The 26,948-nt window shown below is 40.9% G+C and overlaps 2 protein-coding genes across 7 annotated transcripts in view; one reads left to right on the top strand and one right to left on the bottom strand.

Moving 5' to 3' along the window:
* Positions 1 to 18,012: 18,012 nt before the first annotated feature.
* Positions 18,013 to 18,603, top strand: LOC135715100 (uncharacterized protein K02A2.6-like). Its single transcript, XM_065238517.1, has one exon. The coding sequence runs from the start codon at positions 18,013 to 18,015 to the stop codon at positions 18,601 to 18,603; it is 591 nt and encodes a 196-aa protein (XP_065094589.1).
* A 3,595-nt stretch (positions 18,604 to 22,198) lies between these two features.
* Positions 22,199 to 26,948, bottom strand: part of chb (chromosome bows) — a 69,471-nt gene continuing 64,721 nt past the window's right edge. For all 6 annotated transcript variants that reach the window (XM_065238510.1, XM_065238511.1, XM_065238513.1 and 3 more), the window contains one exon: positions 22,199 to 26,905. In XM_065238510.1, coding sequence (XP_065094582.1) covers positions 26,848 to 26,905 — 58 coding nt within the window. In that variant the 3' untranslated portion in view covers positions 22,199 to 26,847. The remainder of the gene's footprint in view (positions 26,906 to 26,948) is intronic.

Genomic DNA, 26,948 nt, shown 5'->3' with positions numbered 1-26,948 from the left:
AAATGCATACTAAACGCATTCTGATCCTGTTTTTATCATTCCCTACACCCACGGGACAAGACAATGCACCATCCTACAATGGTTACAAGTACTTCTGAACCCGTTTAGGGTGCCATTTTGACGGTACAAACATCGCCAAAAATGCATTTTTTTTTCACTTCGGTTGAACCCCAAAAATGCATACTAAACGCATTCTGATCCTGTTTTTATCATTCCCTACACCCACGGGACAAGACAATGCACCATCCTACAATGGTTACAAGTACTTCTGAACCCGTTTAGGGTGCCATTTTGACGGTACAAACATCGCCAAAAATGCATTTTTTTCACTTCGGTTGAACCCCAAAAATGCATACTAAACGCATTCTGATCCTGTTTTTATCATTCCCTACACCCACGGGACAAGACAATGCACCATCCTACAATGGTTACAAGTACTTCTGAACCCGTTTAGGGTGCCATTTTGACGGTACAAACATCGCCAAAAATGCATTTTTTTCACTTCGGTTGAACCCCAAAAATGCATACTAAACGCATTCTGATCCTGTTTTTATCATTCCCTACACCCACGGGACAAGACAATGCACCATCCTACAATGGTTACAAGTACTTCTGAACCCGTTTAGGGTGCCATTTTGACGGTACAAACATCGCCAAAAATGCATTTTTTTCACTTCGGTTGAACCCCAAAAATGCATACTAAACGCATTCTGATCCTGTTTTTATCATTCCCTACACCCACGGGACAAGACAATGCACCATCCTACAATGGTTACAAGTACTTCTGAACCCGTTTAGGGTGCCATTTTGACGGTACAAACATCGCCAAAAATGCATTTTTTTCACTTCGGTTGAACCCCAAAAATGCATACTAAACGCATTCTGATCCTGTTTTTATCATTCCCTACACCCACGGGACAAGACAATGCACCATCCTACAATGGTTACAAGTACTTCTGAACCCGTTTAGGGTGCCATTTTGACGGTACAAACATCGCCAAAAATGCATTTTTTTCACTTCGGTTGAACCCCAAAAATGCATACTAAACGCATTCTGATCCTGTTTTTATCATTCCCTACACCCACGGGACAAGACAATGCACCATCCTACAATGGTTACAAGTACTTCTGAACCCGTTTAGGGTGCCATTTTGACGGTACAAACATCGCCAAAAATGCATTTTTTTTTCACTGCGGTTGAACCCCAAAAATGCATACTAAACGCATTCTGATCCTGTTTTTATCATTCCCTACACCCACGGGACAAGACAATGCACCATCCTACAATGGTTACAAGTACTTCTGAACCCGTTTAGGGTGCCATTTTGACGGTACAAACATCGCCAAAAATGCATTTTTTTCACTTCGGTTGAACCCCAAAAATGCATACTAAACGCATTCTGATCCTGTTTTTATCATTCCCTACACCCACGGGACAAGACAATGCACCATCCTACAATGGTTACAAGTACTTCTGAACCCGTTTAGGGTGCCATTTTGACGGTACAAACATCGCCAAAAATGCATTTTTTTCACTTCGGTTGAACCCCAAAAATGCATACTAAACGCATTCTGATCCTGTTTTTATCATTCCCTACACCCACGGGACAAGACAATGCACCATCCTACAATGGTTACAAGTACTTCTGAACCCGTTTAGGGTGCCATTTTGACGGTACAAACATCGCCAAAAATGCATTTTTGCATGCTAGAATGGTTACAAGTACTTCAAAAGAAAAAGAACTTCCCTACTTGGATGGAAAAAGTATCATTAGATATGTCTTAAAGGATAGTTTAAGCCTTATCTCTTTAATAAAGCCTTAAAAAAATAAATCATTAGATAAGAAAATATGTTAAGTTAAGGTAGTCATCTGACTATGTATATCAGCATATTGCTGGTTTTATCCACGGACAGCATGGACTTGTAGCGATGGATGTTACTGAACACGTATTTGTATTGACGTATATGACGTATTAGCAGGATATTATGACATACTCTGCACGGAAACAAAAACATACATCGGATTCATTCAATTTCATACCACAACATATTATGAAATTATCTTTTATCGCCGGAGACTTCTGCTCCAAACATTCGTCATATCTTCTTCTTTTTTCTTCTTCTTCTATCTTCTATCTATCTATCTTCTATTCTTCTATCTATCTATATATAAAAGTGGATGTATGTTTGTATGTTTGTATGTATGTTCCAGCATTACTCTGGAACGCATGGACCGATTTCTACCAAACTTAGCATACGTATTCCTCACTTTAAGAAGATGGTTATAGGGTGATTGGGAAGACGGGGGGTCCGAAGATTAAGCCGAGGGGCTATCAAAAGTATAGCGTGCTTCGATTTTTTTTGCATTTTTGGTACCTTTACACCACATGTAAAATGTTACAAGACATGAAAAATGTTGCACGACACGAAAAATGTTGCACGACATAAAAATGTTGCACGACATAAAAATGTTGCACGACATGCAAATTGTTGCGCGACACGAAAAATGCTGCACGACATGAAAAATGTTGCGAGTATGAAAAATTTTGAACGACCTGAAAAATGTTGCACGACATGAAAAATGTTGCACGACATGAAAAATGTTGCATGACATGAAAAATGTTGCACGACATCAAAAATGTTGCACGACATCAAAAATGTTGCACGACATCGAAAATGTTGCACGATATGGAAAATGTTGCACGACATGAAAAATTATGCATGACATGAAAAATGTTGCGCAACAAGAAAAATGTTGCGCAACAAGAAAAATGTTGCACGACATGAAAAATGTTGCGCGACACGAAAAATTTTGCACGACATGACAAATGTTGCATGACATGAAAAATGTTGCACTACATGAAAAATGTTGCACGACAAGAAAAATGTTGCACGACATAAAAAATGTTGCACGACATGAAAAATGTTGCGCGACAAGAAAAATGCTGTACGACCTGAAAAATGTTGCGCAACAAGAAAAATGTTGAACGACCTGAAAAATGTTGCGCAACAAGAAAAATGTTGCACGACATGAAAAATGTTGCGCGACACGAAAAATTTTGCACGACATAAAAAATGTTGCATGACATGAAAAATGTTGCACTACATGAAAAATGTTGCACGACAAGAAAAATGTTGCACGACATTAAAAATGTTGCATGACATGAAAAATGTTGCACGACAGGAAAAATGTTGCGCGAAACGAAAAATTTTGTAAGACACGAAAATGTTGCGTGATACGAGAAATGTTGTGTGACATGAAAAATGTTGTATGATATGGAAAATGTTGCACGAAATGAATAATGAAGCATGATATGGAAAATGTTGCACGATTTGAAAAATGTTGCATGATATGAAAAATGTTGCGTGATATGAAAAATGTTGCGTGATATGAAAAATGTTGCGTGACCTGAAAAATGTTGCACAACATGAAAATGTTGGGTGACATGTAAATGTTTTTTTTTTATAATGTGTTTATTTTTCCAGGCTCATTTGCCGTAGCTTTGCGGAGCCGATATTCATTGTTTAGGTTACAAAACTTCTTAAGACTAACGTTAGTAAAGCGGGGGCCGATTACTCGCGGCTATCTCGAGGTTAGGGGTAACAAATTGTAACAAATGGATGGCAGGGTAGGGATTGAGAACACAAGGTTTGGAGAGCAATGTTGATCTCGAACCAAGCGACACTCTGATGAAAAAGACAAACATGGGGGTACACCGATGGGCAGCTAACGACTTGGGGGAACACAAGATGACACTAACTACTAAATCCTCAGATCTATCCGTTTTAAAAACACATATATTAAATTACAATAGTCGAGATCTCGGCTCGCCAAGATGTCTCTAACGGGCCGCATGGGTTGTTTTCCTCGGACCCTGAGGGATGCGGATAACTCGGATCTAGCAACACAATGTAAAGTGCATGACCAAAGCACGTGGTCGATATCGTGATGGCCACTACCACAAGCGCACAAATTGCTGCCTGCGAGCCCGATTCGGAAGAAATGCGAGTCTAACGAGTAGTGATTGGACATGAGCCTTGATATGACCCGTATAAAGTCACGGCTCATGTCCAATCCTTTGAACCATGGCTTGTTCGATACCTGTGGGAGAATAGAATGTAACCATCTTCCCAGATCACTCTCATTCCATTTTTGTTGCCAGTTGGTGAGGACGTTTTTTTTTTTTATTTAGTTCGTTTATTTGGAAGGCTCAATCGCGTTAGCTTTACGGAGCCGATAATTCATTGTTCACTGTGTGTAACAAAATTCACTTAATTCTATGTCTAGTAGGAGTTGGGCCGATTACTCGCGGCTTACTCGAGGTTAGAAGGGTACATTTTCGAAGGATAGGATCAGGGGAGGAGCTTGGGGTAGGGTTTTGTTGTCTCATCAGAGCGTTGTCGCCAGTATGAACGGTAGTGCTGTTCTAGCTTCGTCCGGAGTTCGACCGGCTATGGTGACCAGTGGGCGACGATGAGACTCATCGAGACGGGGGGACAAGGCAAACAAAAACTAATAAAGAGAGACAAAAGACAAAAGGAATTAAATTCTTATACTAGACATTTGAAGAAAAACATAAACGGACTGCATATAGCAGAGATCACGGGTTGCCAACACGTCTCTGATAGGAACATAGGGTTGTCTTCCTTGGGCCTCGAGGGTATTCAAAAGTCGCTCTCTGGCGGCGTCATTATCCGTACATTGCCAAACTGCGTGTTCGATGTCATCGTAACCGTTTCCACACCGACAGATGTTGCTGTCCACGAGGTTTATTCTATTGAGATGAGCATCTAGCGAGTAGTGGTTGGACATAAGTCTACTCATCACGCGAATGAAGTCACGACTTAAGCCCAAGCCTTTAAACCACGCTCTCGAAGAAACATTAGGAATAATTGAATGTAACCACCGTCCAAGATTTCCAGTGTCCCAATCGGTTTGCCAACTCGAAAAGGTACTCTGACGCACTAAATGGTAAAATTCATCGTGTGAAATTTGCCTGTCATACAATTCGCCTTCCTGCGCGCCCACCTTTGCGAGAGAGTCCGCCTTCTCATTGCCTGGGATTGAGCAATGTGAGGGGACCCATACAAAGGCAATCATATATGATCTTTCGACCAGCACACACATCTGCTCCCTTACCTTTGAAAGGAAATAAGATGAGTGCCTACCTTGTTTCATCGACCGAATAGCCTCAATCGAACTGAGACTATCCGTGAAGATGAAGTAATGGTCTGCGGGCATGTTGGAAATCATCCCCAATGCGAAGTTGATTGCTGCCAGCTCAGCAACAAAAACGGAACAAGGTTCCTGAAGTTTGCGGAAGGCGCTAGAGTTTTCATTGAAGACACCGAAGCCAGTGGATCCATTGAGACGGGACCCGTCTGTAAAATATCTTTTCATGCAATTGACTTGTTGGTACTTTTCAGTAAAAATACGCGGAATAATAATAGGTCGAAGTTGATCGGGAATCCCATGAGTTGCTTGTTTCATGGTCAGATCATATTCAATTGAGGAACTGCGATTGGTGAAGTGAACACGGTCTGGAGTATAACAAGGAAGACACATATCTGATGATATGTAGTGGTGGTAGATTCTCATAAATCGAGATTGTGTGTTCAGCCCAAGAATTTCTTCAAAATTAGCAATTATAAGTGTGTTCGTCACTCCGCATTTGATTAGTATTCTGAGAGAGAGCTCCAGAAACGGTTCTGGAGGAGTGTTACTCCTGCCAGAACCTCGAGACTCATGTTATGCGTTGAGTGCATACAGCCTAGAGCAATACGCAGACAACGATATTGAATTCGTTCCAATTTTATTAGGTGACTTTTTCTTGCCGAGAGAAAGCAGAAAGAGCCGTACTCTAGAACAGAGAGAATAGTTGTTTTATAAAGCGTTATGAGGTCTCCCGGATGAGCACCCCACCATGTGCCGCAAATTGAACGGAGAAAGTTGATCCTCTGCTGACATTTTTGCTTCAAATACGTAATATGGGCATTCCAAGTGCACTTTGAATCAAACCAGACCCCAAGGTACTTGAAAGACAATGATTGAGTAATGTTTCTGCCCAAAAGATTAAGATGCATTTGGGCTGGGTACCGCTTTCGAGTAAACACTACCAGTTCAGTTTTCTGCGGCGAGAATTCGATCCCTAGATTCATAGCCCAAGAAGACAAGTTATCTAAGGAATTGGTCCTTGCAAGTCCACGGCATGTGGACCTCTTACGGAAACCACACCGTCATCTGCAAGTTGTCTTAGCGTGCATTGTTCTGCCAAACAGTTGTCGATATCTTTGACATAAAAGTTATAAAGAAGAGGGCTGAGACATGAGCCTTGGGGCAGGCCCATGTAACTAATTCTGGAAGTTGTCAGTTTTCCAAGAGAAAAGTTCATTTGCTTTTCTGACAACAAATTGTACAAGAAATTATTTAAAATTCCAGAAAGTCCACATCTGTGCAGATTGTCTGACAGAATTTCAATGGAAACTGAATCAAAAGCCCCCTTAATGTCCAAGAATACTGAAGCCAATTGCTCCTTGTGTGCAAAGGCCAGTTGAATATCTGTGGAAAGCAGCGCTAGACAATCGTTTGTTCCTTTGCTCTTGCGGAACCCAAATTGTGTATTTGATAGCAAGTTATTTGATTCGACCCAGTGATCGAGTCTCCGAAGGATCATTTTCTCCAACAATTTCCTAATGCACGAAGCATAGCAATCGGACGGTATGAGTTATGGTCAGACGCTGATTTGCCAGGTTTTTTAATGGCTATTACTTTGACCTGTCTCCATTCAGGCGGTACAATGTTGTTTTCTAGCAAGGAATTGAATAAATCTAGCAAGCGTCTTTTAGCGATATCTGGGAGATTTTTCAGAAGATTGAATTTAATCATATCGCTTCCCGGTGAGGAGTTGTTCGATGAAAGAAGAGCCATAGAGAAATCCAGCATTGAGAATGGTCTATCCAGAGAGCCGCCGCTAGGAGACGCTTCTCGAAGAATATCTTGTGCTGGAACTGAGTCCGGACAGACCTTTTTAGCGAAATCGAATATCCATCGGTTGGAGTATTCTTCACTCTCATTGAAAGATGAGCGGTTACGCATGTTGCGAGCCACCCTCCACAAGGTGTTCATTGAGGTTTCTCGTGAGAGTCCCTCGACGAAATTGCGCCAATAACCGCGTTTTTTTGCTTTGATTAATTGTTTCAGCTTTGTCTCAAGCTTTGAATATTCCTCGAAGTAAGTGGAGGTTTTGTGTCTACGAAAAGCTTTGAAAGCATCAGATTTTTCTACATACAATTTTGTGCATTCTTCGTCCCAACCAGGTGTGGCTGGTCTCCTTTTAAAGGGTCACTTGGAACTTTTCTTTTTTGTGCTTCCAGTGAGCACAATCAAATCGGCTAGGAATCGATATTCTTCCAATGGTGGAAGCGCATCTATTGATTCGACACCGATTGTCACCGCCGTTGCATATTTCTGCCAGTCGATGTTCCTTGTAAGATCAAATGGAACCCGAGATGGTTCTGCAGAGTAAGGGCCACACTTTATTGAAATGATGATTGGCAAATGATCGCTACCATGGGGATCATTGATAACCTTCCACTGACAATCCAATGATAGCGATCTTGAACACAAAGATAGGTCGAGTCGGCTTTCTCGAGCCGGAGGTTTTGCTATACGTGTCGCTTCACCAGTGTTCAAAATAGTCAAATTGAAATCGTCACATAAATCGTAAAAAATAGCCGCTCTATTGTCGTCATATAGATCGCCCCACCCAGTACCATAGGAGTTCATATCACCCAGAATTAATACTGGGGATGGAAGAATCGAAACTAGATTCCAGAGTTGACTACGGCTAATGGAGGTTCTTGGTGGAACGTATACTGAAGCTATGCAAAGATCTTTGTTCTTCACATTTATTTGGCAAGCAACGATTTCGACGCCGGATAGAGCAGGAAGGGAAATTTTGTAGAAAGGGTAGCACTTTTTGATCCCTAAAAGTACTCCTCCATAAGAATCGTCTCTATCCAGGCGTATAATGTTAAAATCGTGGAAGTTGAGTTCTTTATCGGAAGAAAGCCATGTTTCACAGAGAGCAAATATATCACAATCAGAATTTGAACGAGTCTAGTTTAGGCACTAGACTACGGCAGTTCCACTATAGCACAGTGATCATATCTTCAACCTCGTTCGACGAATTATCCATCGAAAGATATGATTGATGCAAGGAGGGGCCATGAAACAGTCAATTGCTTAAGATATGATTCTAACGTTGGAAGCAAGGCAGAAACTAAGCTTCTTAGAGGGTCTTGTATGTTGAACATGTTTAATATGAATTCCACAATGTCCGAAAAAGCTAGCAAACCTCGTTCGGACTTGGATTTCTTTTGAGAAGTTTGAGGAGCAGCTTTTTTATCTTTGTTGGGCAATGGCGGAAAATTCTTGCTGCATCCAGGGATTGGATCAACAGGAGCCTTCGGTTTTGTTTTTTCATCCCCATTACCCTGGGAATTTGGCAATCGTCTGGAGGTGACTTTAGTTTTCTTACGGCGCACTTTCGGGGAGGGGCATTTTCTTTTTGAGGAACCGTCTATTTTTGAAGGTGCGTGTACCACCGTAGAATCACCTTCATCGGATGAGTCAGAGTCCGATTCTTCAACTGACAAAACCGAAAATTGGTTTGCATCTTGGACGGCTGATGCAGCCTTCAACATTTGAGCATAAGTCTGCTTGGAGCGTCCAGAGATTGAACGCTGCACTTTATCGGAGTGCTGCTTGTACATCGGGCACTCCTGCAAGGGGTGAGGATTCTCGCCACAGTAAGCGCATTTTACTGATTCTTTGTGGCAAGAATCCTCTTTGTGGTTTTCACCACATTTGACGAGTTTTGTTGCCGCAATGGCTGGCCGAGTGTCCCAGCCTTTTGCAGTTGGTACAATTATATACCCTCTGTACAAACAGTCGCACCGGAAAAAAAGCACTATCAATTTTAACAAAGTTTGGGAGAACTGAACCTGCGAAAGTCACCCGGAACGAGTCTGAATGTTTATAAACTTTTTTACCGTCTAGCAAAGATGCTGAATGCAGTTGCCTTACATCCAGTATCTTCACTAGCGCGGTAGCGAATGTCGAGTTTTTAAAAGTTCCCGAGGCATGTTTCAAGTCCTCGACAGTCAGACTCGCGTCGGAGACCACGCCTTCTATCTCCACATCTCGAGAAGGGATGTAGATGTTGTACTCAACACTAAACAACTCGTGATCAGCAATTTTATTTGCCACATCATAAGTCGGTGCTTCTACACGCAGTTTGTTGAATCTTTCTTTGTGTACCAAGATTCCCGGATACTTACGCAGCAAATCTCTCGTTATGTCGAGAGTTTTCAAAGGTTTATTTTTGGGCCGAAAAAAGACAACCCATGGTCCTTTCGAAGACGGTTCATAGTATCTGGTTCGCGTAACGTAGGCATCGGAAGATGCCATAAGTGTTGCGCAAAAGCGGTGCGCAACCACTTAAGAAGGAAAAAAAAATAAAATCTTCACTAATTAATTAATTTTAATTACTAGTAATTAAATTTTTTGCCCGACGTACGAACAAATCAAAAAGAAAAAAAAAATCGAAACAAAAAAAAAAAAAAAACTTATATCTACTTGCAAAAAGTTGTCTCACTATGACCCATACTCCCCTACCAGGGGTGAGAGACAGAGTCACGCGCCACGAGGCAAAATTAAACTACAATAGGGAGGCAATGGACTTGCAAAATGTATAAAGGGTAAAGGTGAGGACGTGCTGACGGGTAATTGAGAAAAATTCCGCAAAGGCGATTTGTCGGTCAAAAATATCGCCTTCCATAGCGCCCACCTTAGCTAGCTAGTCCGCTTTTTCATTGCCCGGAATTGAGCAATGAGATGGGACCCAAACTAAGGTGATAGTATAGGAGCAGTTAGATAAAGTACTCAATTTAGCTCGGATTTCGGTCAGGAAATACGAGGAGTGCTTCATCGGCCTCATTGATCGAATAGCCTCCAACGAGCTAAGGCTATCAGTAAAAATAAAATAGTGATCAGATGGTAGTGAGGCAATTTGCTCTACTGCGTAGAATATGGCTGCTAGTTCCGCAACGTATACGGAACAGGGTTTTTGCAGTTGATATGCGGCGCTATGAAATTCGTTGAATACTCCAAATCCAGTGGGAGCGTTTATAGTTGACCCATCTGTGAAAAAACTCTTATTGTTACTAACATGGTGGTACTTGTTTGCAAAAATTAAGGGAACAACCATCGACCGATGGTGATCTGGTATTCCACGGATTTCTTGCAACATGGTCAGATCTAAATTTACAGAGGAACTATAAAAGTCTTGGAGGCAAACACGAGAGGAATTGAATGAAGAAGGGCCAATCTCCAGCGTCATGTACTCGTAATAGAGACTCATGAATCTTGTTTGAGGATTTCTGTCGAGCAGCTTCTCAAAATTTTCTATTACCAATGGGTTCATTACTTCACAACGGATAAGAAACCGGAAGGACAGTTCCGCGAAACGATCTGTCAGTGGGAGAACACCCGCAAGTACTTCGAGGCTCATCGTATGCGTCGAGTGCATACAGCCAAGCGCGATTCGGAGGCAACGGTATTGAACCCGTTGCAGCTTCAGGATATGTGTTTTCGCCGCGGATTGAAAACAGAAGCTACCGTACTCTAGAACCGACAAGATGGTTGTTCGATACAACCTGATCAGATCTTCCGGGTGTGCTCCCCACCAAGTTCCAGTAATTGTACGAAGAAAATTGATTCTAAGTTGGCATTTTTGTTTCACATACGCAATATGTTTTCCCCACGTGCTTTTGAAATCGAACCAGACACCTAAATACTTGAAAGATATACTTTGAGTGATTGTTCTACCCTTTAGTTGAAGCTGTAACTGTGCAGGATGATGCTTCCTAGAAAAAACAACCAACTCAGTTTTCTCCGGAGAGAATTCGATACCCAGCTTCATAGCCCAAGTAGACAAATTGTCTAAGGTATCTTGCAATGGTCCTTGCAGGTCCGGTGCACTTGGCCCTATAACGGACACAACCCCGTCATCTGCAAGCTGCCTTAGCGAACAATTTTCATCAAGACAACCATCAATGTATTTTACATAAAAATTATAAAGAAGGGGGCTTAAACATGAGCCCTGGGGGAGACCCATGTAACTAATTCGTGAAGTTGTCGAGTTTCCATGAGAGAAGCTCATATATTTCTCAGACAACAAGTTGCTCAAATAGTTGTTCATAATTGGTGAAAGCCCACTATCGTGGAGTTTATCCGAAAGGACATCGATACAAACAGAATCAAAAGCCCCCTTAATGTCCAAGAAAACTGAACCCATTTGCTGTTTTTGCGCATAGGCCAGTTGAATTTCAGTTGAAAGCAACGCAAGACAGTCGCTCGTTCCTTTGCCTCTCCGAAATCCAAATTGCGTATCTGAAAGTAAACCATTCGACGCGACCCATTTGTCTAGACGAAAAAGAATCATTTTCTCCAACAATTTCCGTATACAGGACGAGTTATAATCCGACGCGGGTTTACCGGGTTTTCGAATGGCAATAACTCTTACTTGTCTCCAGTCATCCGGAACAATGTTGTGCTCCAGAAATTGATTGAATAAGTTCAACAAGCGTCTCTTCGCGACATCTGGGAGATTTTTAAGCAAGTTGAACTTGATTCTATCCATTCCTGGAGCTGAATTGTTACATGAAAGGAGAGCAAGTGAGAATTCCACCATCGAAAACGGGGAATCTATTTCGTTATTACCCGACGGACGATCACGAACGTTGGTTTGAACCGACACCGAATCCGGGCAAACTTTCCGCGCGAAGCTGAAAATCCATCTGTCCGAGTACTCCTTGTCTTCGTTAATCGGTGTAGACGCGTTTCGCATTCTCCTGCCGACATTCCAGAGTGTTCTCATGGAAGTCTCTCGCGACAAACCATCGACGAACCGACGCCAGTAACCGCGTTTTTTTTGCTTTAATTAAGTCCTTAAAAGTTTTCTCGAGGTCGGTGTACCGCTCGAAATCCCCGACCTTGCCGTGTTTGCGGAAGCGTTTAAACGCGGCGGACTTCTCGCTGTTCGCGTCGGTGCAATCCTTATCCCACCACGGGGTGGGAGGTCGCTTGCGGACGGAAACACCCGGAACACGTTTCGTCTGTGCTTGCAGCGCAGAATCTATGATGACACGCGCGAGAAAGGAGTACTCGTCCAGCGGAGGAAGTACGTCAACCGATTGACTGGCATCAAGAACCGCGGTCGCGAATTTTCGCCAGTCAATGTTTTTCGTAAGATCGTACGCGATGTCGACCGAGCGAGTAGAAGATGAACCATTGGTAATAGAAATTTTGATTGGCAAATGGTCACTACCGTAGGGATCTTGAATTACTTTCCACGAGCAATCCAACGATAGTGAACTCGAGCAAAGTGAGAGGTCTAATCTGCTTATTTTTGCTGGAGGTTTGGCTACTCGTGTTGCTTCCCCGGTGTTTAGAATTGTCATTTTGAAGAAGTCGCACATGTCGTATATCAAGGTTGAGCGGTTGTCGTCGTACAGTTCCCCCCAGCCTGTACCGTGAGAGTTAAAATCTCCCAAGATCAACCGTGGCTCTGGCATAGCCGTGCAGATATCCGAGAAACTTTGACGAGAAATCGCAGTTCGCGGTGGAAGATATACTGAGGCAATACTGAGGCATTTACCTCGAATATTAACCTGACATGCAACAACTTCAATGCCTGTCACCGAAGGCAGATCGATTCTGTAGAAGGAATGGAGCTTGTTGATCCCCAGAAGCACCCCTCCATACGAATCTGCCCGATCAAGGCGAATAATGTTGAAATCGTGGAAAGCAAGATCGTTGTCTGAAGAGAGCCATGTTTCACAAAGGGTGTAACCGTTCGTGAAATTTCGCTGAGGTTTTGATTTAACTCAGTGGCTTAAGCGCCACTCTCTATTAAGAAAGACCACTGGTCGTGTTAAAGCTTTGCCCGACAAATGAGACTTTTCTCTCAGAGGACCTCTTGAACGGTCGTTGGTTACTAACGGCAATGAAAAAAACTATTAACTTTCTGGAAATGCCAAGTCCTTCAGTAATACAGGAATGGAGCGCTTGGACCAAATAAATAAACCAAGGTATTACTCTGACTCACCCCCGAAACGAAACGGAAAGAGAACGAAGGAATGCTGACTCAACTGAGCGGAAACGAAAGAAAACAGAACGTAACGTAGTAAGTGGTTTTATTCAGGGAGTAGCATTCAAAACGTTCGAAAAACTAATCTTCAACTTTTTCTTTAAACTATATTCTAGCATTCATTCGCATTGGATTTCTGAGAGGGGTTTACGGGAAAGAGCAAATCATGGCCATGAATTAAACATGCTCTCACATACCTGCGCAGGTTTTACTTGACGAAACAATGAATCGATGACTGCTGACCGATGAGGGCTCGATGACTCGATGATGGCGGTGTAGCGATGGCGGCGTAAACGTGATGGTGCCACTCACGTGCTGCAGTATGGCGCGCAGCAACGGAAGGTGACTCGTATGCGGTATGGCCGAATTAGAGTTGCGGAGGGAGTGGCGGCTGGACGGAAGACTTCCGATTTGGCAATCGAGAGCTGAGCTACGACGAGAAGTCGTGCTGTCCCGGGAGATTCGCTCCGCAAAGAGAAGAGGCCAACTTACCTTCGGACGGCTTCGCGTACTTTGTTTCCGCTATGACCATCCGTGATGAAATGAACCCCCTCTCCCGTTGGATTGAATCCAGACCGCGGCACGCTTTTGGCGACGCACTCACACGGTCCGAGCTCTCGGAAATAATGGTCCACGGGGTTGCAGTGGAAGGGACCTTGTCGACGGATGATTGGCGACCGTCGGAAGATATTTCGCTTCGAAGATTAGCGAACTTCACCCACCTCCGTTTAGCTACCTTCGAAAAGGCGGGCCTTAGCAGGGCGCACGAGTCACGGGAAATGTCCGTCTCCCACGAACGATGATGGCGATGCCACAGATGGAACCCGATCCGGCGTTGACGATAGCCGAACGGAACGTATATCCAGCCCGTACAAAAAAAGCGCAACGCGCTGGAAATCCAACGCGAACTCACATTACTCATACAATTCTAAATTTTAACAAAATTCAATAAAATTACCTTTTTTGTACAATATCACAAATAAACGCACTGAACAGACTACGCGGAACTTAATACGGACTTATGTCCACTGTACAAAAAGAAAGAAAACGTTTAAAAAACCACTGGTTGATAAAAACTCACTCACTACTATTTAGTACCTTTAGAGAAACTTATCGCACAAAATCAATTTGATTTAATATAACTCGAGAACGTAAAGTAATTCGCGCACTTCTGTTATCCAGCCGATTCGAAAGCGAAATGGATGAGTCAGAATAATTTTGCGAGCAGGAAAATTCCTAACGACCTTTTCCTATTCAGATAGGTCATCTTTTAAAAAACTCTCTCTTTATTCGAGAGTTGCGCCAAACCTTTCGAATGGCGACGGACTTCATGGCGCCTCCAGAAAGCATGTACAATATAATACAGCTCACTATAAGTTGAGCTTTTATGGCGAAGTTGTAGCCTAGACACAGTAAATATGGCAAAGTTGTTAAATCGACACGGTAATGGTCTGATTTTATTTACACGGTTGAAATATTTCATTTCTTAGCAAACTTGACATAAAAAGGATTTAATTGTTAATTAAATTAGATTTCAACGAAAAACTATTTACAAATAAACGTAAAACGTTACATCACACCACCCAGCTTTATGAAAATTTGATCAAAGAAATTGATCAAATTTTCATAACTTAAAAAAAACACTATAAACGCAAACGTTGTCAACAGTTCTTTCATTCAGGTAAGTCGCACATAAACAGCCAAATTTAAAGCAACATAAACTACAATCACTTGTTCATCAACGTATCGAATTCTGTTCAATAATAAACCTAAATAAATAACTGAACAACAAATCATGATCAAAACAACGGAACATTCTCCGTCCTAAATTTGATCGTCAACGGAAACCGCAATCAAATGCAACATCAAAACATTATTTGACCCAATCTGCATTTAAATTGCTCAAACGGACTCCTCTATTCAACGATAATCGAAATTCTAGCTTGAGCTTGAGCTTGAGCTTGATTGACCGCCCACGGTTGCTACTCTGTTATTGCCAGATCAGCTGTAATTACACAGAGAACCAATAGACGATGCTTGGGACTAGCAATCATCCTCAATGTGTAAAAACTGGTGATCTTAAATTAGGCAATACCAGCGCCGGCCGCGCCCGAACACAGGTCAAGAAAGGAATGGGAAGGATTGTGTTGACATGACACTCGCTTTGATGGAAGCCGAGAACACCTCTGCACTTCCACGAGGAATCACTGGGATGTTGGATAAGAGGGTTGGGTTTGCAGCAGGATTCGTTTTGGTAAACGATAAGCTGAATTGATGTCCTAACGATCATATAACGCGAAGGAGCTTGGGACTAAACCCACGGTCTTCTGCTCAGTAAGCAAAAACGTTTGCCACTAGGCAGACGAGCACCTTTTTAATCACCGAGTTGCGGTTATTACCATGTAGTCATATTAACAAATAAAACGATTGACGAATCTTGAATGTGGATGGGCCTGAGATTAGACTCATGATGTTCTGCTCAGTAAGCAAAAGCGGTTGCTCTAAGGCCACCGAGCCCCTCATATCACATAATACCGTTGCTCAAATTTGTGTATCCATTCAAACCCGGAACCAACGACAACAACGAGTTTCGCAAAATACACGATACACAAGCGATTTTACCATAAATCTCTTTGATATGTAAGGACCTGGGACCGCGTTTTTCTGCTCAGTAAGCAGGCCACTGTAACCGACGATCTTTCAAATCCGAAAACTAAAAACTACGAAAAAGTACTTAGGCCTTCATTAAGTTCCACTTTCACGCGACGCACAGAGGAGTAACTGGAACAAAAACCTGGCCAAAATAAGAAAACAAGATTTTCTTGATTTTTCATGCTTCTATATTTTGTTTATATATTTCAATATATGCAGCATAAAGTGGCAACGGAATAAAAACGTTACATTTTGTTTACAAATTTAGAGACGTGTTCAAAAACTGAAGAAATTCGAAGCTTCTTGTTTTCCAAAAAGTAACCATGTAAAAATTATGCCTACCAGATATAAACAATTTGATCAAGAGGCAAGTGTTATAATACAATGGGTAATTTGGGCTCTTTTCTTACAAGTTATGAGATAAAAGAAGACGTCCGGGTTGGCGATTGCGAGCCATTTGAAAATGGCATGTTTTGCATCATTTCATGGCAATATTTTATCCCTTTATAAGGTCATACTTCCAGAAAACTTCCGTAACACAACGGTTTTCTGCAGATACCTATGATAAACTTACCGAGTACTACTTCTGTCCTTCTTTAATCTGTTACATAAATTGTGGTACTAGATTAAAATTACACTTCAGTAAACTACTCCCGGTTTGATACCCATGGCCAGCATCATTTTACTAATGTTGCTAAGTTTTTAAATCTAGTACCTCAATTGATGTACTTGCATAAAGGAGTGTAACGCTAGAAAAACCATTTGTCATTAGTTTATTTTTATAATTTGTGTGTGTAGCAAGAGTAAGGTTTCTTTGCCTTGTAATTCAATGTTTATCACAGACCGTTTACCCCATAAAGTATTTCACTTTTCAGGTAGATACTGTAAATTTTGAAAATTAGCGAGTGCCATTTGGTTGTAATACTCTCTCATACACACACACACACATTTACCCATTCGATTTTACATACACATAGGTTCGTTCAAGCTAAACTAGCAGAGCGTCATAGCTGGCGATAACGAATGAAAATAACGCAGAATCTGTGCACGGTAACCGCAAACTACTCAATATTGAATACATAGTACGCATTTTCGAGGAAAAGTGGGACTACACAATAAATGAGTAAAACTTTACTCATAAATGAGTAATTATTACTACAAAAATGAGTAAAAGTTATTCTATTTTGAGTCATAATTAATCAAAAATGGGTAAAAATTTGTAAAGTTTCCCTCGAAAATGCATAATTTTTAGTCGAGTGAAAAACGAACTGCATCATCAATACATTCAGCCCTTCATTTCCACACCTTTTATCGACCAGGTTGGAGCTGAATGCCGCTATATACCTATTCAGCGCATTCTTGAATGTAAACATACAAAGACGGAGCGTAAATCCCGTGTTTTTTATTATTTTTTTTTATTTCAGGGCAGGATTCTTGGATTATTTCCTTACTCTTTTTTGTTAAATAATCCTTATATTATTTTTTTTTTTTTCCTTTGGTTTGTTTTTTTCCGTCGATCTTGTTTTCCGTGCTGAGCACCAATGCTACCGACGTGCCAGGAAGGCAGCTCCCACACCTGGACCCTACCTATCGACCCATCAACTCATGAACCGGGGACCAACGGCTTTACTTCCCATCCGAAGGAAGGCGTGATCAGAGATGTTATGCCTCAGAACATCCCGGCGGCGCCGACTGGGATTGAACCCAGGCCTTCTGGGGTGAGAGGTAATCACGCTTACCACTACACCACCGGCGCTGTTAATCCTTATATTAAACAGAAGAATAAAAAAATCCTACTTTCAAAACCCATTACTTTTGTTATTCGTATGGATGATGAAAGGCCAGATATGCACTGCTAAGTAGATGTATTTTAAAACTTAAAGTTAACAGAAGTCTAAAAACCTTTTATTATTTAATATTTTAATATATATTAGCAGAAAATTGCTCAAAACCAGTGAATATAATTTTGGCCAGGTTTTTGTTCCAGTTACTCCTCTGTGCAACGGGACGAAGCAGCAAGGTCGTTTCTACGTCGTGAAGCAGCAACTCAACTTGCTTGGTTTGTGTACGAAAGCAAAGGCGAATTTCACGCTGAAGGAAAGGGCACAACCCGTGTTCCGTCCGAAGCGGCCAGTGGCGTATGCGATGTACAAGACCGTCGATGATGAGTTGGACCGTTTGGAGACCGCTGGAATCATCACACCAGTCAAGCATTCGGATTGGGCAGCACCGATCGTTGTCGTCAGGAAGGCAAGCGGAGCAATAAGGATATGCGGCGACTACTCAACAGGGTTGAATGATGCACTTCAGCCGCACCAGTACCCACTTCCGCTGCCGCAAGATATCTTCGCAAAGCTGGCCAACTGTAAGGTATTTAGCCAAATAGATCTTTCTGACGCATTTTTGCAGGTCGAGGTACAAGAAGAGTCTCGAGAGATGCTAACCATCAACACGCATCGGGGACTCTATCGTTATAATCGACTTCCACCCGGTGTTAAGGCAGCGCCCGGGGCATTTCAGCAGCTGGTGGACACCATGCTGGCTGGACTCAAACGTTCATCAGGGTACCTCGACGATGTTCTAGTGGGTGGGATGGACGAAGAAGATCATCAACGCAAACTTCAAGCCGTCCTCCGTGAATCCAGGATTACGGGTTTACCATCAAAGAAGAGAAGTGTTCGTTTGGCCAGCGCCAGATCAAATACCTGGGGTACCTCACGTGTCTGGAGTACGTGACGTGTCTGGAGTACGTTCGTTCTACAGCCAGCCAGATCGCGAAGGTCTTGCGATCATTTTCGCCGTAACCAAATTCCATAAAATGGTTTTCGGGCGAAGCTTCATGCTGCAGACGGATCACTTCGGATCAAAGAAAGGTATCCCGGTCTATACTGCAAACCGCTTACAACGTTGGGCGCTACAGTTCGTCTATGTCAACACGGAGAAATTCGGCAACGCAGATGTTCTGTCTCGGCTAATTGAACACCATGTCAAGCCAGAGGAGGATTTTGTAGTAGCTAGCGTTATTTTGGAGAAGGATGTCAAGGCAATTGCTGCAAATTCAGTGGATGTACTTCCACTCAGCTTCAAAAGCGGTTCCACGATAGGCGAGAGTCGCTTTCGACAGTTCAAGGCTGCATCATGTTCGCTGCTTGCATCATCTTCACCGAGGTCATCCAGGAATGCAGCGCATGAAGGCAATATCGCGCAGTTATGTTTACTGGCCCTCCCTGGACGAAGACATTGTTGCACACGTCAGCGCATGTCGCCATTGCGTAGCTGTAGCCAAAAGCCCACCCAAGTCCGTGCCATTGTCGTGGCCAAAATCAACGCATCCATGGCAGCGAGTGCACGTAGACTATGCTGGACCGATCAAAGGCGAGTATTTCCTGCTGAGCATCGACTCGTATTCCAAGTGGATCGAAATCGTCAGGACAAAATCCATCACTTCCTCTGCTACTATCAGCATCCTCCGAAGTCTATTCTCTCGTCTCGGCATGCTAACGGACCACAGTTCGTTAGTGCCGAATTTGATAGGTTCTGCTTAGAGAATGGTGTCAATCACATCACAACAGCACCGTACCACCCAAGAGGTCAGTGAAAAAAATCAGAGAGGGGAAAGGAGCCATTCAGGAAGCTTTGGACGTGTTCCTGATGACTTTTAGATCAACACCAAACCCTTCCTCCGAAATAATGATTCGTACTAGCCTGGACTTGCTGCGTCCACCAACCGTTCCAGTAGTGGAACATAGTGATGAACAAATGAGTAAACGGCGATCCTTTCAGAATGGCGATGCAGTATACGCGAAGGTTTACTCAAACAACCAGTGGAGATGGGCACCCGGTGTAGTTCTGGAACCTATTGGGCGTGTTATGTACAACGTATGGGTGGAAGATAAGCGTATGCTTCGATCGCATCTCAATCAATTGCGCTGTCGAGCATCTGGTGACAAGTCACAAGACACCCGAGGCATCTGCGCAAGTGTGGGAATCACCTGAAGCTTCGTCGTCATCACCCATATCTGGGTTTACATCTACCTCCACATCAAGCTGGAACTTACCTAATCCACGGTCTACAGCAACCACTATCACTACACCACCACTACAGCAACCACTATCACTACACCACCACTACCATCGTCATCTACAGTCACCGACCAGACGTCAACCACGCGTGGAGTTCCAACTGAGCAATCCACACTGCTTGGGGTACCGACACCCGAGGCATCTGCGCAAGTGTGGGAATCACCTGAAGCTTCTTCGTCGTCATCACCCATATCTGGGTTTACATCTACCTCCACATCAAGCACACATATATTTGTTACATTTGGCTTGAATGCCCTCAATGTGAACTTTAAAAGTTAATTTTTGGTCAAGTATTAATCCAAGATATTTCACTACTACTAGGTTTCAAAAAGGAAGCTCTAGGCGTATGTGGAAATATTATAAGTTCTATAATTTAAGTTCTATATAAAATATCTAAACTTTTCTGCAGCCTGCTCCAAATAACACGAAGACTTTTTCCTTTAGCGGAAATGCCTCATCAGCGAACAAAGATTTGTGGCAACCCTGAGGCAAATCAGGGAGGTGATAGGCCCAAGAATGCCCCGTAACGATCACTTTTCGTGGTACGTTACGGTATGTAAGATCTACCACCGATTCCTAGTCCTGACTACTTAAAACTAGGGGAACATGTTACTTTTTATGCCTTGTTGATAGTGACAAGACTCGGCTTTGTCTACCGAGGATGATCTTGAAACAAGGGAAAAAAAATGAGTTAGTTGTCTTCATCTATGTGATTCCTAATCTTCTATACGTTGTTCCCTAGTTTGAAGTGGTTAAGACTAGGGTTCTGATGCATGGTCATTATCGGTGTCATACCTTAATTTTGTTGCTAAGGAATCCAATTTTCACTAACAAAGGGGCGCGCCTTTGGAGGGTGTTTCAACACTCCGAAGGGTATAAATAGTGGGACCTTTCAATTAGAGTCGGATCCTTGCGATAAATGCAAGAGTGGCAACTGTAAAAAAATCGAATGATGCTTCATCATTTCTCATGTTGGGATTAGAAACTATTTCTTGGGATATTTCAAAAGTTACTGGAAGGTGATCAGAACCGAAGTCAGCATGGGCATGGTAACCAATTGGCTACAAAGTTGACATGAATCAGTTAAGACCAAATCAATAGTTGAGGGATTTCTTGCAGAAGAAAAGCATGTTGGGCTGTTTGGATATTGAATAGTGTAATAACCTGCAGAACAATCATCAAACAGAATATTGCCATTGGAATTGCTTTGAGCGTTGACGAAGGGGTTCGTTCGTCAAATGACAGGTGTAACGCACGTCAAGTTGCTTTTCCACCGACATCTTGGCGATGGGTCTGGGTTCAATCCCAGCCGAGGTCGGTGGGATTTTTCTGAGGCATAAAAATCTCTGGTCACGTCTTCCATCGGAAGGGAAGTAAAGTCGTTGGTCCCGACCCATGTGTGTTGTGAATGGATGCGATACCCTAATAAAAATAACCAATAAAAATAACCATAAAAGAGAGCTTAACGACTTGTTCGGGGTATCATCCAAACCATTTGTGGGATAGTTTACCCATCCGGTAATGGTATTTGTTTATTAGGGTATCCTACGCAGGTGTGGAAGCTGCCTTCCTGCACATTCGATTGCCGTCAATGCCGGACATCTTTATTGATGTGTATTAACACTTCTAACCGCAACAATAGGAATGTTTTCCCCCTACTTCATTTTTTTCATATGCGTCCGCCATGGCAGCATGACCAGAAAATGTTTTTTATGTGAATTTATTAACACTTCTTCTTCTTCTTGTTCACATTTCAAGCTTATTGCTTAGCGCATATTAGCTTATTGCGTGCTCTCAACTTAGTGTTCTAAATGCACTTCCACAGTTATTAATTGAGAGCTTTCGATGCCAATACCAATGCATGAATTTGTATATTGTGTGGCAAGCACAATGATACTCTATTTATGCCCAGGGAAGTCGAGAAAATTACCAACCCGAAAGATTCCCTCTACCGGACCGGGAATCGAACTCGCCGCCTCCGGCTTGGTAAAACCGTGCCTTTACTGACTAGGCTATGAGGCCAATGTAGATCGAATCCCCCCCCCCCCCCCTCTCCTCCTATGCACGATCCGTTGACTCTGATGCTATGTTCAGACTGCGAGTTAGAACATGTTATAATAATTGTTATTACAGAAAAACACTTTCTTTAATAAAGAAATCTAATCTAATCTAATCATGTTATAACTCGCCAGTCTGAACATAGTATTACTTCATATCTGTAACGGTTCTAAAGAAAACACATACTCGCTAAGAGATTAGTTTGCAATTTTATTCAGTTATCTTTGTATCTTCTTAACTATAGGCGACTAGAAATGCTGGTTAGCCGCCGGACATCTTAGTAAACACCAAAGCTTTTCCTAATTAACACTGTAAAAATTAGTAGCAATGAGGGTTCCGAGATATTACAGTGAATACAATAAATATAGAATTAGAATATTCATCCGGCTCCCAGCGTAACGTATATTATCGTGGGTGGTTTAGTGTACATCGTTTTAAAGTTAACAATTTTTCGATTAAAATATTCTACTTGTTCATTTTAAAAGGTAGCTGACAAAATAAACAACACTGTGGTTACAGTAAAATAAAATGACTGATAATAATATAGTAATTCTGCATTTTATCGCAGACATCATATCAAGAAGACTGGAAACTTTGCTAAAATCTAAGAGTCAGATACAGTAGCGCTGCGTCTGAGCAAAGGTGAAGGAACGCATGAACAAACATGTAAATTACTCTTTTGAGGTTAATATTTTTACTATCAGTTTTGTTCGGAGCATATTTACCTTTGCGCAGCAGATGACGTGATTGTGCTTGTATCATAGAAGTCGTACGAGAAAACGGGAAAATTATTCAATCTTCTTGATATGTTGTCTTCAATCTTATCCAATGTTTCCTGTAATTATCGCTCTTTGTGGAAATCGACAAGTCGTATTAAAAAAGGTTGTCCACGGATAATTTCTCACTCTAAAGGTCAAGAGTTCAACTCTCATCCCGAACAAGTCACAAATGACCTAAAATTCTAAAATAAATTATTTTGAGAAAATTAACCCGTTCCCCCCTTTTGTCACGTTCTTCCTATACCAAATGCATTAACTCCTGCTAAACCCTGAGAACGTGATGCTACGAATGTTAAAATTATTCCAAAAATAATCTGGATGATACCAGGAACATGTTACGACATGCGCTTTTTATGGTACTTTTCTATTACTGCACTTTTTCGCCTTCCATAATCGTCACACGTACCAAAAAGACATTTTTTGATTCTGATTTTGACTAGAGCCCTATAAGAAAGAGAAACGCGAAGACAAATAAAAGACAAATAAAATAACTGGCAACATGATAATATTTTCTCACACGCACTTGCAACCCAAACGTTGTTCACACCTTATATGACTTTCCATGCATTCGTCACGTACTATTGTTGTTGATGAAAATTGAGATTCGATGAAATTTTCGACGAAAATTTACGATGATCCGTTATTTATTTTCATCTTTTTTAATTCAACTCCTTAGTATTTCAGAATAGGATCGTGGCCGTGAATATTTTGGATCTTATCCATAATCTTCAAGTGACATCAGCGTAAGTCAAATCAACGTTCAAAAGGGTTTAAAAAATTTAGATGCATCTAAAGGTTAGATGCACTTTTCGAAGCGATTGTAAATGAAAAACTATTTCTTCAAATTAAAAACAGAATAAATACTTTTTTTTTAATAACCGTTCCAAAACTACGAATTTGCTCGAATTCATTAATTATTCCTTGTAAGCAATGGATAACGGAAACCACATAGAAGTTTCGTATATCTGCAAAGCAGCAAAGCGGTTGATCGAATTGACATACCTGAGAAGCATTTAAACTTCAAAAATGGTAATTCATTCCGCACTCCTCAAATGGCTTGAATCATATTTAACTAATCGCCATCAAATAGCCAAATACAAAGGAAAGACATCAAATCCCGTTGAGGTCACTTCGGGAGTTCCTCAAAGCATCTCAATGACATCTCTTTCATTATTAAGAAATTGAAAGTTTTAATCTATGCTGACGACATTAAACTTTTTTGGAAATAAAAGATGCCGAAGACATTAACACATTCAAAAAGGAAATACAGATATTCCATTCTTGGTGTTACAAAAGTCTGATATAATTAAATGTTAAAAAGTGTAATTCAATTATCTTAAGTAGAAAACGAAACATAACCGGTAAAACAATTACATATTGCCCCCATCTGCCCTATAGGGTTTCGCCGCACTCTTCTCTCATTCATAAATTTTAACATTTTTTGGTTGGTTTGATTTGGCTCCCATTCGTTCCCATCTCCTTTAATCTGATGTAAAATTATAGGGAGCAAAGTGTGGTAGGAACTGTGCTTTGATCTATAAGCCGCCGAATACAATATATAGCGCATCTACCTCACATTGATTTTGGTGCCCACTTTCTGATTAGATTACCCTAAAACTGGTGCAATGGGGCAAATGGCTCATTTAAATCAGTGAACTAATTTTGGAATTTCGATATAAAAATCAAAGTTTCAATCTGATTTCAATATTTTTCAAGGCAATGTGTACTGAGGAACAATAAACTGATTAATTGGCTTTTACTGGTATTTGTTTTACGGTGATCACAATAATCAAAACAAAAATATTAGACTATATGTTGAATCTATGATGCATAAGCAAAATAGTATCCTTCGCCACATCGATAAAGTACGTCACACTCTAAGCAATGCATTAGGTTATAAGAAAAACTTGGCGAAAGAGAGAAGGGATTTAATTTTCTCTAAATTTTGCGTGACGTACTTAATGCATGCTCCCCGAGTTGAAAGTTACACTGGTCAGATCACTTAATTAGAACACAACGTGATAAAACAATGTATTGACAGAGTTAATAATCACAACTAAATTTATGTTAACTGTTTCATATGTTTTTCAATTTAATGAAAACTATAACTTAATAGATTAAGCTTACGGTATTAGGAAGAATCAGATTTATGAGACATTATTATTAATTTTCTGAAGTTGTAAACGTTGAACGAAAAATGATACTGAAAATCGAGCAAAATCGTACAAACACTTTGTTCTACGAAATTCATATTTATTTGAATTTGTGTGTATAAAATTTTAGAAAAGCTGAAATAAAACATTTTTGGCTTGACACAATTGGAAAAAAATATCCTGGTGTTCAAGTTATATTGACATGAGTATAAAAATTGCATTTTAGAGCACATGTGATTTAAGATTTAGTAAAAATACAAAGACGAAAAACTTGCCGAAGAAAGTATTAAGCTAAATAGTCAAATAATAAAATTGTGACTGAAAGTGTTATATACTGAACAGTCCTTAAGCAAACATTTGTCATTGCTTTAAGTTGAAGGTTCATCAGATGGCGATGGCGAAGGTGGCATTTGCCACCAAAACATTTCTGAAGGGCGGAAAAATAGCAATATGCAAAGTTCTTCTTGAATATGGACTTTGGCGACGAAATTAAGCCGAGGTTAAAAATGAATTTCTAGTAAATTAAACTTTTTTATAAGTTCTAACAAGGCTAACATTACATTCTGTTTTACATGTGGTCTTGAAAAAGGGCTAAAATATCGTTGTATCTCTCACAAATGGAAATGTGTTACTTTGGAGTCTTCAGAAAAAATGTGTGTTATATTGATGTCTAAATCTTTGCAGAACATCCCAAAGAGATATAACTAGATTAAAACGTAATAAAGCTATAACTGATTTTATATTATTTATTATTTTCCACCACGCAATGGTTTGTATCAAAGCTAGCGAAAAGCGTTGTTTCACACACAAAAATCATATGGCGTATTGATAAAATACAATAAGACCAAGGCTAGAAAAATTCAAATAATGGAAGAAGCGACTGTCAACCGTCAGCAGAATGTCATGAAGACATTTAAGGCAAACCTACGCATTTCATACTATGATTTGATCAAAATCTTTGGTTCATTCCGAGATTGATGATTTTTCGGGTAATGGGTTTCCGGGTATTGGTTTTCCGAGAAATGTCATACAATCAGTTTTTTGCCAGGGCCATAGCTGGTAAATATCACGGTTGTCATGTGACGATATCACGAGACGAAACTACCTATCATTAGCTTTCTTGTCATTTTTCAATAATCAAGCACTTATGAGAATAATTCTTATGCGGTTTTGACATCAACATTTCTAACTGATTTAGATGAATTTAAGCAAACAACCGTATGTAATCGGTAGAGTGAATATATTATTAAGATTTCCTCGGTACAAGTAACTTTAATAGCATTAAATGAACTAGTAATTACGATGATCAGAACACTGTCACGTTCTGTCATGACAAAAAATTCGATGAGATTTTTAAGAAAATCTCTATCATTGTTTTCTCATCCAATGACAGAAGTATCTCTTTAAATATCGCGTGAGATCTTTCATTGAACATGACATTTGCCAGCCCTGGGTCCAGGGCATCCGTAGGGCTAAAGGCCCTAAAAAACATGGTTTACCACCTGACGATAATATGTAAAAGAATTGATGAAGCCGTAAATTACCCTACATTATGTTGGTCATGCGATATGCCTAGTATTCATGGGAATTGTGGTAATTTTTAAAACTTTAATAACCTTACGTTGGTGTAGGATGTTTCTGTTAACCAGATTTTTTATTCTTGAACATAAATTGTTTCATTCTATAGATTTTAAACATGAATAACTGCAACTAAATAAAGGCATGTTAAGCCATTCAAGAGACGTTGTAAGAACTTCGTTTTTCCACATAAAGAGCAACATTACAGTCGACCTGGTATAGATGTCAAATAAATATTATTCATTAATAACCGAAATATTTTTACCAAATTTACAAAGTTTTTTAGCGATTTTGCGTCCTTTGAACAGAAATCACATGGCCTGTTTTGATCATGAGTTCAATCCTTTATTACTGCTCAACGACTTTGCGATGTAAACGTTCAGCAACCTGTAAAAGTAGAAAATTAGTACATTCTCTAAATATCTTCAAT

Source organism: Ochlerotatus camptorhynchus, unplaced genomic scaffold, assembly GCF_037179485.1.
Source record: "Ochlerotatus camptorhynchus isolate MF236.1 unplaced genomic scaffold, CSIRO-AGI_Acam_v1.1 ptg000809l, whole genome shotgun sequence".
In the NCBI taxonomy this organism is placed as follows: domain Eukaryota; kingdom Metazoa; phylum Arthropoda; class Insecta; order Diptera; family Culicidae; genus Ochlerotatus; species Ochlerotatus camptorhynchus.
This window is presented reverse-complemented; position numbering and strand designations above follow the sequence as displayed.